At 31.3% G+C, this 17,210-nt stretch overlaps 1 protein-coding gene across 2 annotated transcripts in view; it reads left to right on the top strand.

Annotated features, from left to right (window-relative positions):
- Positions 1-16,271, top strand: part of LOC144546267 (uncharacterized) — a 39,532-nt gene extending 23,261 nt beyond the window's left edge. For both annotated transcript variants that reach the window (XM_078294813.1, XM_078294814.1), the window contains 8 exons: positions 491-806; positions 1,646-1,960; positions 2,176-2,536; positions 3,309-3,439; positions 4,474-4,611; positions 4,885-4,966; positions 15,092-15,203; positions 15,994-16,271. In XM_078294813.1, coding sequence (XP_078150939.1) covers positions 491-806; positions 1,646-1,960; positions 2,176-2,536; positions 3,309-3,439; positions 4,474-4,611; positions 4,885-4,966; positions 15,092-15,203; positions 15,994-16,113 — 1,575 coding nt within the window. In that variant the 3' untranslated portion in view covers positions 16,114-16,271. The remainder of the gene's footprint in view (positions 1-490; positions 807-1,645; positions 1,961-2,175; positions 2,537-3,308; positions 3,440-4,473; positions 4,612-4,884; positions 4,967-15,091; positions 15,204-15,993) is intronic.
- Positions 16,272-17,210: the final 939 nt, after the last annotated feature.

The following is a 17,210-nucleotide window of genomic DNA, read 5'->3' as shown; positions in this document are numbered from 1 at the left end:
AATGTGCATTCGAATGTATATGGGCCGAAATACATACGGTCCAAATTCGACTTTTCAAAATTCAAACGGTCGATCCGAACCGTTCATCTTGTTCTCCATATTAATATGTGCTTGGAGACCAAATGTTACATTTTTCTGAAATTTTTTACTATTTATTAAGCCACTTTGAAAATTATTGATCCAACGGTGACTTTTGATTTTACTGTTTTGTTAAGCCATCGTTGGATCAACAATTTTGTAAATGGCTTAATAAATAGTAAACAAATTCATAAAAATGTAAAATTTGGTCTCCAAGCACATTTCAATATAGAGATCACATCTAACGGTTCAGATCGACTTTTTGGATTTTGAAAATGAAAAAAATGACTTGTAAGTATATACCCTCATATGCTTAAGTAGAGTAGCCAACTTCTATATATATATATAAAATTTTCCTTTGTGTAATTGTTAGTCAAAACAATCATTCTAATGCATAGAGAAGTCTCTGCAGGTTGTTAAGAGACTTTTGGAGCCACTAATCACAGCTGACGCTTTTAAGCAACCAATGACAGATCTCTACAAACTTTGCCAGAAAAACGGCAAAGTTGTCCAGTTCAAACCCTCGCGAGAAGGCAAAAACACTATTTTTGAAGTTCTTATTGACGGTGACAAGGTTGGCTCTGGATCGTCTAAGCGTAAGTACATTGCCAAACTAAATGCAGCTAGGGATGCACTTAAAAAGCTGAATGGAAAAAAGTCTAATCTTTTGATCAAGCGGCATAAGGAAGTAGAAGATGAGGAGGTCAAACAGAAACCTTTTCTTGAAGGTTAGTGATTTTAATTTTTAATTTTTTTGTTGTTGCAAATGTAGTGATTTTAAATGTTAACTAACAATTTTATTGATAAAAAATATATTTACAACGAGTTTGGATCTCTTTATTATTTTTTTCCCTTTATTTATGTGTTCTGTTGGAATCTTAAATCCTTTTGACAGCATGGGATATTTATGGGTAAGCCCTAGGGAATTTAGGTAATTGGTAAATGAACAAAATATTGTTTTGTGTTGAGTAAGCCTGTTCCTAGCATAATTCTTTACTTTTAATTAGTTAGTTAATATAGAGCCTGTCTAATGGGTTATGGAGAGGGGATCAACTACAAGAATGAGATGGTATCCGCAAGGGTTACTGTCGGTATACCCTCGCGGATACTACCTTCGCTAATAGAAAAAACACCCTTTTGTCGGTACACCTTTCTGGCAGGCTTGCCGATCTGTGCAAAATTTCTTCGTTATTTTTTGTTTTTTGATAAAAAGCTCTCCATCTTTTGAGATGAAATTTGCAGTTACATTTTTTGAAACTAAAAGGTCAATTTGCTAAAGTTGTTTGGCGGAAAATAATTTCTAATTACTTGCCTACAAAAATGAACATAATATTTTAGGTAATCAAGGGAACCAATTTTTTTTTTTTTTTAAAACTATAAGGTTTAGTCAATCCAAGAAGCTAGCTAGGTACTAGAATATAAGCACTGTTAGAAATTGTTTCTAGGATTGATAAATATAAATCTGACATGATTATTTTCATCTAAATTACATATTTGAAAAAGGTATTTCATCTTAATCTTATTGTTGATTTGTTTGCTTTCTACCGTAAAATCAAATCTACTCAAGGCAATAAAGCATGCAGTGTGTCTCCTAAAAGAAGAGGAAGGAAGAAACTTACGACAGCTCTCACCCAATTTTGCCATAAAAACGGCAAAGTTGTCGAGTTCAAAACCTCGCGAGAAGGCAAAAGTACAACTATTTCTGAAGTTCTTGTTGACGGTGAGAAGGTCGGCTATGGATCGTCTAAGCATAAGAACATTGCGAAACTAAATGCAGCTAGGGATGCACTTGAAAAGCTGAATGGAGAAAAGTCTAATCTTTTGATCAAGCCGCATAAGGAAGTAGAAGATGAGGAGGCCAAACAGAAACCTTTTCTTGAAGGTTAGTGATTTTAAATATTAGCTAACAATTTTATTGATAAAAATTATATTTACAACAAGTCAAATGACTTTAATTCTTAAATCTAAACTCATTTATTCTTATTAATTCATATATATACTATTCCTATTGTCTAATGCTACTTATTTACATTCTTAAACACTCTAATACCTCATTCCCCATCACTCTCCACCATCGGATCCGCTTTCATCCTATAGCCGACGTACTCCGACAATCAGATTTACCCACCGCTGCGCTTCGACACTCACCGCTAAGCTCTGATGCCGAATCTACTCACCGCTTTGCTCCGATCAAAATGGATAAAGACTCTACACTCCAAGTTTCAACAATACCACACTCTCAGCACCGATTGGTTGCTTTCGGCTCCCTACCCCCTATCTCATTCTCTTCCTTGCACGAGAAAATAGAAACAAAGGAGAAGAAAGAATATCACTCTGTTGAGTTGAGACCTACAAGAGATGAGAAAGATAAAATAGAGGAAGTGAGAAAAGAGACGGCCGCCAAACAGAAACTTAATGAGTTATATATGAAGAGACATTGTTCTCCTCCTGAATACTAGTATGTTTTTTTCTTTTCATTTATTAATTAATTATCATAAGCACTTTAATCTTTAATTTCCATAATTTATTTCTTTTGCATATAGAATTGGGTTCGTACGATGCTTTGAGAAGTAAAGAAGTTATTTTAATTTCTATTTATTTTTATTTTTAAAGTTCAAACAGTTAATCTAAGCTTTTTAATATAATTCCGATATTAAAATGTGTCAGAGACCAAATTTTGCATTTTTTTTTAATTTTTATTTTATTTTATTTAAAAATCACTGTTTTTAAATATAAAGTTATTTTAATGCATTCATTTTTCATTATTTTTTTATTGCTTGATATTGTACTAAAAGATTTTAAAAATTGCAAAATTTTGCATGTGCAGTATGGGCATCACTCGTAAAGTATAATGGTTTCAACTTTTTTCCTGTTACATATTTTCAAATCTTGTCTCCAGTCTACTATACAAAAGCTCTGGTATGAATGAGAATTCTTTGTACGAGAAAATGCAATAGGATGACAACAGAGTACTTCTATTTTAGCTAATTTTAACCAGACTTCCGTTCGGTATGATGTCCATGGATTTTTTTTTTTCAATTTTTATCTGGACCTCCATCCAGTATGGCATCGACAAACTTTTTTTGTTTTTGTTTTTTCGGTAGAAAACTCCATCCGGTATGGCGTTCAGACTGCATGTCATACTGGGTGGATGTCTTTCCATTTTTGAAATTTTCCCATATCTTTTTTAATTTTTTTTTATTATTTATCATCAATAAAAATTTCGAAAGCGAGACAGAGGGGATGAGTGCCAAGGAAGAAAAGGTCAAGAGGGAAGGACACGTGGCGGATCCACCGCAACACCAGCACCCTAAACCAGCATTGTCACCGGGGCTGACCGCCTCAGCACAGCCTGCTCCAGGTTTTTATCTTTGTTATCTTTTTTCCCCCTTTTTTTATGTGTTCTGTTGGAAACTTGAATCCTTTTGACAGCATGGGATAATTATTGGTAAGCCGGATATTAAATGTATACGAATACGAATGAGATATCGAATGGATATGAATATATTGTTTTATGTTGAGGAAGCCTGGTCCTAACATAATTCTTTAGTGTTAATTACCTAGTTAATATAGAGCCTGTCTAATGGATTATGGAGAGGGGACCAGCCAATCTGTGCAAAATTTCTTCGTTATTTTTTATTTTTGATAAAAAGCAGATGCTGTATTCCTAAAATTATCAATTTTTTGAGATAAAATTTGCAGTTACATTTTTTGAAACTAAAAGGTCAATCGACTGAAAATAATTTCCAATTACTTGCCTACAAAAATGAACATAATATTTTAGGTAATTAAGGGAACCAATTTTTTTTTTTTTTAAAACTATAAGGTTTAGTCAATCCAAGAAGCTAGGTACTATAATATAAGCATTGTTAGAAACTATTTCTAGAATTGATAAATAGAAATGATGGTTTGTTAGTTACATTTCTTGTTTGATAAGAAGTCATTATCATTATTAAATAATAGGTTTTTATTCCATATATATATATATATATATGAGTAAGGCTTGGGTGCTATGGATAGCATAGAGGGCTACGGTGCTACGGCTCAATATTTGAGTTTTCAAAATCCTAACGGTCGATCCGAACCGTTTATCTTGTTCTCCATATTAATATGTATTTGGAGATCAAATTTTACATTTTTTTTGAAATTTTATACTTTTTTTTAGCTAGGTAGAAATTCAAATATCTGAATGGTGCAGAATTTTTTAGATCAAGTGATTAAAGGTCGATTATAAGAATGATAGATTTATTAAAGGTCGATTATAAGAATTTTTTAGATCAAGTGATTAAAGGTCGATTATAAGAATTTTATGCTATATACAGGATTTATTAAAGGTCGATTATAAGAATGATAGATTTTTTATATGTTTATTATTATTTTTAATTTAATCACAAGATTCAGAAGAATCAACAAAATATGAAGAATCAGAAGAATCAACAGAATATGAAGAATCAAAAGAATCAATAGAATCTGAAGAATCTGAAAAAGATGTACCTTACATGAATAAGGTCGATTCTTGTCAAAGAAAAACAGGTTGACATGATTATTTTCATCTAAATTACATATTTGAAAAAAGTATTTCATCTTAATCTTATTGTTGATTTGTTTGCTTGCTATTGTAAAATTAAATCTACTCAAGGCAATAAAACATGCAGTGTGTCTCCTAAAAGAAAAGAAAGGAAGAAACTTATGAAATCTGTGGTGCAATTTCCTCCAAATATTTCTTAATTATTTCTATAAAAATAATGGAAAATGAAGTTTGTTTTGTAGGTTTGTTTAATCTTCTCTATCATGTAAAATTGCTAGGTTATAATGTTACTGTTGAAGAAGGCAGAGAAAGGAGAGAGAGACGCGTTCCATGCTGTCGGATCGATATTGGCTGGCTTTTGTAAGTAATTGTACTTGCAAATGTAATTAAGGAGTAATTTTTTGTTTATCTAATTGGTTACCTTAAATTATATTTGAACTATTTGGCCTCCAAGTTTGTATTTCTATTTCTTTTAATGAATTAAACAAAAATTTCTCAAATGAGGTCCATTTTTAATAAAGAAGAAAACAACATAAAAACTTTTTCCTTAATTAAGGACCTTCTTTGCTACGAAGCAAATTTTAGGTGCCCTTTGATGGAAACCAAGTTCCCATCTTCATAGAGAGAAATTTGAAGTTAATTAATCCTCTTGTTTCGGTGCATTTCAAGGTTATAAATAGTGATTATAGTGCTATAGCTTTTAAGGTCCAAAAAAGCTATAGCACAGCTACAGCGCAACCAAAGCTAGCTATTTAGAATCACTACAAAAGAAAAGCGGTTAATAGTGTTATAACTTTTGAGGTCTGAAAAAATTATAACACAGCTATTGTGTAGCTATAGCTAACTATATATTTAGAACCTTGGTGCATTTTGTTTTCGTTCTCCATTAACTTAAATTTTTTTGTTGATCTCACAAGTAAGACAGTAAGCTTCTAGGTTCAAGCAATTTCCTTCTTACCTCTCTGTGATAGAAGCCTCAATTTATGTGCAAAACATGTATATATCTTTATGGGTTTTAGGATCAAGTTGTTGGTATAATAGAGAATTTAATTTGTTTGCTATCTTGAAATTAAATTAAAACACATGTACATGACTTATCTAAACTTTGTTTTTATCTTTGCCATTTTGGCTTGAGAATAGGTTCATACTTGGTTTCTTTTTGGGTGGCATTCCATGGTGCATTGGAGCTATAATGCTAAAATTCTCAAGAGTGGGTTATAAAGAGAAACCAGGATACATCGGCTGCACGATAGCGGTATGTAAAGGATTTATAAGTTCTCCCTATGCAAATCAATCTTTTAGGATCTTTGATCATGAAGTTGCTCACTGTTAGGGCAGTGTTACCCCCATAGACACAAATTAGCAATTTTATCATTTATTTTTAATAATTGGAGTAGAACTAGGGTGTTCTTAAGTTCACCAGGCCCCTTGATGAACTCAACTCTAAAATCCGTCAAATCGGTTTCAAATGATGAATCTAAACCGTTGAAACCGCCTCCTTACTAGTGATGCATCTACATGTGAAAATTTTAAACATTCAAATTAATTTAGTATAAAGTAAATTGGTCAAAATTAGAATGTTAATAAATTAATTTTAATACATTCATTTTTTGAACGTTTTTTGACTGCTTGACTTTATACTAAATTAATGCAAATGTTTAAAATTTTCACAAGTAGATGCATCACTCGTAAGATAGACGGGTTTCAACGGTTTGGATTCATCATTTGAAGCCAATTTCACGGGTTTTAGACTTGAGTTCTCCAAGGGGTTGGCTTGGTGAACTTAAGAACACCCTAGTTCTACTCTTTATAATTGTTAAAGGATTGAGTCAATGGTACTATGCATAGCACGGATTGATTCGTACAATGGATCAATATATTCATTTTTAAAGTCCAAATAGTCAATTTGAACTGTTCAACATGATGTTCATATGAAAATGTATTTGTAGATCAAATTTTACATTTTTTACAATTCTTTTACAATTTTTTTAGATAGATGGAAAATAACTTAATCTAAACATTCTAGTCCATTCAAAATTAGTGATTTTCTACCTACCTTAAATAATTATAAACAATTTCTAAAATGAATGTAAAATTTAATCTGCAACTACATTTTGATATGGACATCATAATGAACAATTTAGATTGACTATTCGAACTTTGAAAAAGGAAATATTAATTCATATTACGGACCAATCCGCGCTATGCACAGTACCATAGCCTCACTCTTATAATTTTTAAAAGTGTTTATATGGTTCATACCGCCTCATAAAATGTAAAATGTGTGGCTGTAGTCTAATGGTTAGAATGCAAGTTGTGGCCATGGAGACTTGGGTACGAATTCAACATGCCACACATTATACATTTATGTTTCAGCCATCCGATTTTAATTTTCTAGTTCCGCTCCTGTTAGATGCTTAATTTATTCGAGATTATTTTTCATGCTTGATTATTTCCTATTGATGCAACAGGCTGTTCTTGCCACAATTGCTAGTTGTATATATCATATTGGAGCGATAAAAGGAGCTGATGATTGGTGTTCAGGTTATTGTAAATTCAGTTAAATTCAGCGTTCACACAAATAAAGGAGTTGGTTTGTATATTTTTTAGTTGAAACGTACTTCTGGTGGTTTTTCTGAGATATGTCGATTACTTGTCTGTTAGGGACTTAGGGTACCAGAATCTAATACAGCAGTAGTTAATCAAATACTTTTCTTGAATTAAGGGGAGAAGGATATATGCATATATGCATATATATAATCCCTTTTTTCTCAAATAGTATCATATATGTATGATTTGTGGTGGCAACTTGGAGAAAAAACTCTCATGGTACTTGGCACCAACCAAAAAATAGCTCTGATAACAAAAGCTATTGGTGGACTGAGCAGTGGGGTCTACATGACTGGATACCCTCTTGCTCTTTGATTGGCGCTTTCTCTCTCCTGCATTCAATACCAGTTATGTTGCATCGCTATCTCTCTCCTCTGTCGAAGCAACATTGGAAAAGAAGAGGAGGTGATTTATAAGCAATTCTTATCTTTTCCCTACGGCTATGGCAAATTTTAGATTTTCTAATGTTCTTTCTACCAATTCTTAAATACAGTGCCACCATGATTTATAAGCATTTATCGCACTGGTATCGGTCAATACCAATACAATTTTGATGAACTGGTATATAATAGTAGGGTACCAGATACCAGGTACCAATTGTAAAATTATTGTAAAGTTAGGGGCCTTTTAAGTAAATAACACAACTAATTTGAATACCCCTTGTCATGGGGTCCTTGCTGTAAAATTGAGGACCTGTTGCGCTTTGGTTTCGGTTGGAGATAAGAGAAATAATAATCTGGACCCGGTTTGAGATAAGAGAAATAAGATAAATAAAATTGAGGACATGTTGCCCCTTGGTTTAATTGGGCTGCATATCAGCATATGCCCTTATGTGAGATTTTGATTGATTCGATCTTCTATAATAATTAAGAATTGAGTGTCAGGGGATATAGATTCGATCTTCTATAACAAGAATTGAGTGTGTGTATAAAAAAAAATTCCTAGTACGTGACAACTTTTTCCTTGGAAAGTAGATAGATAGTGGGTTGGGAGATTCTCTGTAACGATGAAACACCTACGGGTAGATGTAACTGATGTACATTATTTACTTTTTTTTTTTTTTTTGAGGAAACCATTATTTACTCAATGCACAACTTATTCTACTAACTTGAAAATTGAAACATGCAATTTTTTTGCTTCTTATTTTTGCATTCGTAAAAATATTTGTTTTAATTATAATACTTATATTATGTTATATAAGTGGATTATTCATATGACTCAATTATCCGGTAATTATTTCTTCCGTATATGAATCCGTATTCGAATTTGTATTCATAGATTATCCGTTCCGTAGTCGTATCTGTTTAAGACATATTTGATTTTGAATTTTGACATCCATTTACTATCCGTATCTGTGTTCTTATTCAATCCATTGAAAGGCGGATACAAATTTGATATGAGCATTATCTGCTCCGTTTTCACCTCTATTTGCAAGTGATAATCTGGCCTTGACACTCGCGGTATGAGAGAGAAAGACGACACAGAGTTGCATTCGAGAGATGCAATACTGAGTTGTGTGAGCAGAAGAGAGAGCTAGCAAAGGGTTACATGCGCGAGAAGTGCAGCTGACGCAGATGAGAGAAAGAGTGAGAGGAGAGGGGAAAGGAAGGGAAAGGTCGGAATATCTATTGAGTTTTTGCGGTTATTTGGTTTTTGAATTTGGAATAAATTAAATTCGTTTAGAAAGCCCCGTTAATTTCTGTCATCTTAATATGATAAAATCTATGGTAGATCTGTCCATTGAATCCATAATTGGTTTGATGGACATCGGAACCAAACTGCTCCCTTTTTCTTTAGCTTACAGGTTAAGCATTGGGTCGCTATTGTAAAGTATATAGGAAAGAATTTTGAGTCCTTTTCTCTTTATCTCACAGCCACTAAACAAAAAAGGCATAAAGGAAAGCTTAAGCAATAAGATTAACAATTTGACAAAGCCCTCTCCTTTGCCCCTCCTTTGTCACTTGGTCACTAGTTCTTTTGCTACCAATTAACCATGAATCAATCCAAATCCAACCTCGTCTCTTCTGCAGAGCAAATCCTCGAGTACCATTTCCGCAAACCGAGCCTTCTAGAACAAGCACTAACCCATGGTTCCTACTCCAACGGCACCATCTCTTATGAGCGACTGGAGTTTATCGGAGATGCAGCACTTAACCTGGCAATGGCAAACTATTTGAATGAGATCTACCCGGACCTTAAGCCAGGTCACATTTCTAAGCTTCGTTCCGCTAACGTATCTAATGAGAAGCTGGCACGTGTCGCTGTTCGGAACAAGATTTACCCTCTTGTGCAGATGAACTCCCCTCAACTCAAAAAAAAGGTATTCCCTGGGTAATTTTTTTTCTATAGAAATTAATAAAGAGAAAGAGTACATCAAATTTTTAATTGGTAGGAATTCTACTGATTCTAATTATTCAAAAATTTAGATTGGTAGGATTCTTACCGATTCTAACCTAGTTTTTTATTTTTTTGAATCTGATGCATAGATGGATGAAATTTTTCAATTACATCTCTATTAAAATATAAAAAGTTTTTCAGAAAATAGATGAAATATTTCCATTTCATCTAAATTTTAAGTTCCGTTATCTATTTTCTTAAAATCATTTTATGTTTTACTAGGAAAAAAATAAAAAATAAAAAACTGAGTTAGGATCAGTAAGAATCATATCGATCCAAACTGTCGATTTATTAGAATTGATAGAATTCTTATCTATCTTTCTATCAATCAAAAATCTGATGTACTCTTTCTATTTCTCTCCCTTCCTTTTTATTAGTTTCTATAGAAAAAATTCTTTATTCCCTGACACGAATATGAATAATTTTTGTTTTGTTAATGTATCGGTCAGTGGTACAAATAAGATAAAAATTTATTAGTTTATTGAATAAGAGTATGAATAAAAATTATTTAGAACACATTAGTCTAGAAGGTAATTAATAAATACAAAATTCTATATAATTGATGAGGAGAAAAATATCTCTATTTTTTATATCTCCATTATGTCTTCACATTTTAATTTTTTAATAATACATATTTTTTAAATTTATATGTTAAAACAAAACCAGTAAATATGAACTATATTATTTTTCTTACATACTCATAAAAAAAATATCATATTTCTATTTTTATATGGATCAATAAGTTTAAAAAAATCAACGTCCAAGAATTAACCATGTCAATGGAGGCATTTGAACCTCATGAATTTTTTTTATTGATATGTATAAATGAGGAGGATTCAAATGCCTCCATTTTTAAAAACTTTAATAATTCAAAATTTAGAACTTAAAAGTCAAAATAAAACCGTTGGATGTGATCTATGTTATTTTCTCTATGTGCTCATAAAAAATGATCACATTTCAATTTTGTTTTTATATGAATCAATAAGTTCAAAAGTCAACATCTAGAAATCATCCACATTAGTGCATTTTTTACAAGCTCTTGATGACAATCAAAATAAAATTGAAATGTTTTCAAAAATGATGTAGATCATATCCAACGGTTTTATTTTGACTTTTAAGTTTTAAATTTTGAATTATTAAAGTTTTCAAAAATGGAGGCATGATGGAGCAAAAAATGGAGACATTTGAACCCTCTTCTGTATAAATATATAATCTTTATATTATGATAAGGAGATGGGCTACGGTGAGTTGCGAAGTAAAGCGACTATTTTATTTCACGCTCATATTTTGCAATTTTGAAGTTCAAAACGTCAATCCGAACCGCTCAACATGATCTCCATATTGAAATGTGCTTGGAGACCAAATTTTACATTTTTTGGAATTTTTTTACTATTTATTAAGCCACTTTGAAAATTGCCGATCCAGTGGTCCAGAAATTTTTACTGTTTTTACTGTTCACCCGGATTTTCAGATTTTCAAAGTGGCTTAATAAATAGTAAAAAAAAAATTTAAAAAATGTAAAATTTAGTTTCTAAGCATATTTTATTATAGATTAAACATCTAATGGTTTGGATCGGCTATTTGAACTTTGAAAATGAAAATATTGCGTGAAGTAAAAATGTGTTTTACTTCGCAACTCACTGTATCCCATCTCTTATGATAAGATTGATTTATACAATATTTTTTTATATATATATTTTTTACTTAGTAATTTATGAAAAAATTTATTTATCGAAAATTTTATATAGTTTTTTAATTAGTAATTAAATTGATTTATAATATTTAATATCATTTTATTTAATTAATAATTTATATGTTTGTTAAAGTAATGAGATCAACAATTAGAATTTTTATAGTTTATGATATAACTACATACATGATCGATATGGTTTATTTAATTAATAATTTATACATGATGTGTATTTAATATATTTATTTGTCTATTATATTTTTGAATTAAATTATATAAGTTATCAATTTATTCGATAATTATTCATTATTCGTTAATTTTAACAAATAAGATTAGAATAAGAATAACCTGATTTTGTATTAGGTTTTAAAGCTCTTATTATTTTGGGATGCGTGAATATATAGGTGAAAAAATTTGCAGAAGGTTTTAAAGCTCTTATTATTTTGGGATGCGTGAATATATAGGTGAAAAAATTTGCAGAGGCAGTGGAGCAAGAGCCAGAGGATGAGATCTACGGTGGAACTACCAAAAAAGCCCCAAAGGTTCTGGCAGATGTTATCGAGGCCATAGCTGCTGCTATTTACCAGGATTGTAATTTCAACCTTGATATGATGTGGAAGGTCCTTATTTCTTAATTCCTCTCTAATAGTTTTTGTTTCAGTTGAATACGAATGGATTAAAAAATTAATAATTATTAGAGTCTCTGCACTAAGGCCTTGTTCGGCGGATGTATAGGAATGGGTATAGAAATGAAAGTCAAAATTTTTTGAACTGATTTTTACTGGTTAGAAAAAAAAATTTAGTTTGAGTGAATTTTTTTTTCCCATGTGAACAGTAAAACTTTTGATGGAGCCGAACAGGACCTAAATGAATGATGTTCTATGGTCCTCACTAATTATATGGTCATTTTCTTTAGTGCCCACACTCGTTCATGCGTCAACTTTTGCAAATATAAATATTTGGAAGATAATATATTAGTATTTGAAAAATAAGATATTAATACTTTAATGCGTAACTTATTATGATCATCTTTTTTCCACTTTCCCAATCGTCCCTGTATTTAAAAGTATTTATATCTATACTTGTAATTATTTTTTACATATGACACTAGATAATGTCTAAAAGTATTAGTATTAAGTCCAAATATTTATACCTATGTACTGGAGTATTTATACTTAGGAGGTCAACTATTTTGTTAGAGGAAGGTTGACGTGGAGACAATTGGAGAAGATTGCATGTGGGGATACAAGTCCCCACTATTTTATTGCAAGGTAGATTGACACTAGGACAATTGAGGGACTGAAAAAAGATGATCATAATTAGTTACGCATCAAAGTATTAATATCTTATTTTTGAAATACTAATATATTATATATCTTTCAAGTATTTATACCAATGAAAGTTGATACAAGAACGAGTGTGAGAACTAAATAAGGGGATCATATAATTAGTGAAGATCATAGTACATCCTCCCATGTAGTTTGAGTAGTCTCTCACAAATATTTATGTTGTAGATACGTTTGAGAGATTTGGTTGGAAAGACAATTATTTATGAAAAAAATATTCACCTCATAGGTATTAATACATTAGAAAAAAAATTCAATACTGGAGTTTTTGCGATCCTCCTAAAATGTTATGGTAGTTATAATAGTTATAGTGCAGAAATTTTGTGAGTACTCGAGTGCGGATATTGATATCAGCCTCTTAAAAAAATACTACCAGATATTGATATAATAGATATTATATATGGTTCTCATCCTTTACATTCTCTAGAATTTGGTTGAACTTATTTTTGCTTTTATATAACTACAAATTCAGGGGTGTGTTTTTTATTGTATGGTTTTGTCTTCAGGCTAGCTTGTTTCCTGTAAATTTTTGGAGATCAAATCTTATATTTTTTGAATTTTTTTACTATTTATTATGATGAATACAAAATAATTGTTTTCAGACAGTTTTGGATTATTGAAAAACAAAAATTTTGTATCTATTTTAATAAATAATAAGAATAATCCTCATAAATTTGATCCCAAGCACATTTTAATATAGAGATCACGTTGAATAGTTTGAATCAACTGTTTGAACTTTAGAAATCATAAAAACAAATTGGTATCACCAAAAACTTGATCATATCATTATGACTTTAGCCAATCTCTCTCTCTATATTTATTATTTTTTCTTTGTGTAATTGTTTCTCAAAACAATCATTCTAATGCATAGATAAGTCTCAGCAGGTTGTTAAGAAACTTTTGGAGCCACTAATCACAGCTGACACTTTTGACGAGCAACCAGTGACAGCTCTCACCGAATTTTGCCAGAAAAACGGCAAAGTTCTCCAGTTCATGAAACCCTTGCGAGAAGGCAAAAAAATTATTGTTGAAGTTCTTATTGATGGTGAGAAGGTCGGCTATGGATCGTCTAAGAATAAGGACATTGCGAGACTAAATGCAGCTAGGGATGCACTTGAAAAGCTGAATGTAGAAAAGTCTGATCTTTCAATCAAGGCGCATAAGGAAGTAGAAGATGGAGAAAAGTCTACATTCCGAGCTCCAATGATACCGTTTAGTCAATCCAAGAAGCTAGGTACTATAATATAAGCATTGTTAGAAACTGTTTCTAGGATTGATAAATAGAAATGATGGTTTGTTAGTTACATTTTGATAAGAAGTCATTATCATTATTAAATAATAGGTTTTTATTCCATATTCCATATATATAGAAAGGATTTATTAAAGGTCGATTGTAAAAATGATAGATTTTTTATATGTTTATTTTTTTTTTAATTGAATCATAAGAATTAGAAGAATCAACAAAATATGAAGAATCAGAAGAATCAACAGAATCTGAAGAATCTGAAGAATCTGAAGAAGATATACCTTTCATGGACAAGGTCGATTCTTATCAAAGAAAAACAGGTTAACATGATTATTTTCATCTTAATTACATATTTGAAAAAGGTATTTCATCTTAATCTTATTGTTGATTTGTTTGCTTGCTACTGCAAAATTAAATATACTCAAGGCAATAAAACATGCAGTGTGTCTCCTAAAAGAAAAGAAAGGAAGAAACTTATGAAATCTATCTGTGGTGCAATTTCCTCCAAATATTTCTTAATTATTTCTATAAAAACTATGGAAAATGAAGTTTGCTTTGTAGGTTTGTTTAATCTTCTCTATCATGTAAAATTGCTAGGTTATAATGTTCCTGTTGAAGGCAGAGAAAAGAGAGAGAGACACCTTCCATGCTGTCGGTTCAATATTGGCTGTCTTTTGTAAGTAATTGTACTTACAAATGTAATTAAGGAGTAATTTTTTGTTTAGCTAATTAGTTACCTTAAATTATATTTGAACTATTTGGTCTGCAAGTTTGTATTTCTATTTCTTTTAATGAATTAACAAACAATTCCCAAAGGAGGTCCATTTTTAATAAAGAAGAAAAAACATAAAAACTTTTTGCTTAATTAATCAATCCTTTTAATTGTTTCATAGCATACATGCTTGGGATCGATACTCTTGTGGTGCATTTTGTTTTCGTTCTCCATAAACTTATAATTTTTTGTTCTTCTCACAATTAAGCCAGTAAGCTTCTAGGTTCAAGCAATTTTCTTCTTACCTCTCTGTGATAGAAGCCTCAATTTATATGCAAAACATGTATATATCTTTATGGGTTTTAGGATCAAGTTGTTGGTATAATAGAGAATTTAATTTGTTTGCTATCTTGAAAATAAAAACACATGTACATGACTTACCTAAACTTTGTTTTTATCTTTTGCCATTTTGGCTTGAGAATAGGTTCATACTTGGTTTCTTTTTGGGTGTTCCATGGCTCATTGGAGCTATAATGCTATGTTTCTCAAGAGTGGATTACAGAGAGAAACCAGGATACATCAGCTGCATGATAGCGGTATGTAAAGGATTTATAAGTTCTTCCTATGCAAATCAATCTTTTAGAATCTTTGATCATGAAGTTGCTCACTGTTAGGCAGTGCTACCCCCATAAACACAAATTAGCAATTTTGTCATTTATATTTTATAATTGTTAAAAGAATTAGGCTATGGTACTATGCATAGTGCAGATTGATCCGTACAATGGATCAATATATTCATTTTTAAAGTTTAAATAGTCAATCTGAACCGTTTAACATGATGTTCATATGAAAATGTATTTGTAGATCAAATTTTATATTTTTTACAATTTTCTTATAATTTTTTTAGATAGATGGAAAATCACTTAATCTAAACATTCTAGACCATTCAAAAAAAGTGATTTTCTACCTATCTTAAAAAAATGAAAACAATTTCTAAAAAGAATGTAAAATTTAGTCTGTAGCTACATTTTGATATGGAGATCATAATGAACAGTTCATATTAACTATTTGAATTTTGAAAAATGAGATATTAATCCATAGTACGGACTAATCCACGCTATGCGCAATATCATAGCCTCACTCTTATAATTTTTAAAAGTGTTAAATTGTTTAGCCCGTCTCATAAAATGTAAAATGTGTGGCTCTAGTCTAATGGTTAGAATGCATGTTGTGGCCATGGAGAGTTGGGTACGAATTCCACATGCCACACATTATACATTTTATGTTTCAGCTCTCCGATTTTAATTTTCTGGTTCTGCTCCTGTTAGATGCTTAATTTATTTGACATTATTTTTCATGCTTGATTATTTCCTATTGATGCAACAGGCTGTTCTTTTCCTAGTTTTATATATCATATTTGAGCCAGAAAAGGAGCTGATTATTGGTGATTTGAGGTTACTGAGCGACAAAAATGAGCTGATGATTGGTGATTTCAGGTTATTGTAAATTCAGTTAAATTCAGTGTTCACACAAATAAAGGAGTTGGTTTGTATATTTTTTAGTTGAAACATACTTCTGGTGGTGTTTTTTGAGATGTTCGATTATTACTTGTGTATGTATGTAAAAAAAAATGAAAAAAACTGTTAGGGTACCAGAATCCAACACCGGAGTAGTTAATCAAATACTTTTCTGAGATTAAGGGGAGAAGGATATGCATATAATCCCTTTTTTCTCAAATATTTAGTATCATATATACATGATTTGTGGCAGCAACTTGGAGAAAAAACTCAAATGGTACTTGGCACCTACCAAAAAATAGCTCTGATAACAAAAGCTATTGGTGGACTGAGCAGTGGGGTCTACATGACTGGATACCCTACGTACCCACAAATGGCCATACCTTTTCATCTCTCTCTTCCCCTTCTAGAGTTTATTCTTCCTGCCTCTCTCGCTCGTTGATTGGCCGTTTCTCTCTTCTGCATTCCAGTTACGTTTCATCGCCATCTCTCTCCTCTCTCGAAGCAACATTGGAAAAGAAGAGGAGGTGACTTATAAGCAATTCTTATCTTTTCCCTACGGCTATGGCAAATCTTAGATTTTCTAATATTCTTTGTACCAATTCTTAAATACAGTGCCACCATGATTTATAAGCATTTATCTCACTGGTATCAGTCAATACCAATACAATTTTGATGAACTGGTATATAATAGTGGGGTACCAGACTACCACGGATTAATTGTAAAATTATTGTAAAGTTAGGGGCCTTTTAAGTAAATAACACAACTAATTTGAATACCCCTTCCAGATCGGTTGGACTGAAAAAAACTGGACCCGGTCAACTATCTAATTTGATTCGTTTGAAAGACCACATTTGCTGTGGAATAAAAAAAACCAAAATAATTAACCGGTTTTTATTCAAAAGCCACGAACCAATCTTAAAAAAAACTCGAGTTTGAAATTTTTGTTGTTGTTGAAAACTTAGTAGTGACTACCAAAGCAAAATTAATATAGATATTTGCCTCAGAAGCTCTCTAGATCGATAGACTATATAAATCGTAATCGTTTTAATTTTTTGAATATGGATACAGATACAGATACAGAT

This window comes from Carex rostrata, chromosome 29, assembly GCF_964058835.1.
Source record: "Carex rostrata chromosome 29, lpCarRost1.2, whole genome shotgun sequence".
Lineage (NCBI taxonomy): Eukaryota > Viridiplantae > Streptophyta > Magnoliopsida > Poales > Cyperaceae > Carex > Carex rostrata.
This window is presented reverse-complemented; position numbering and strand designations above follow the sequence as displayed.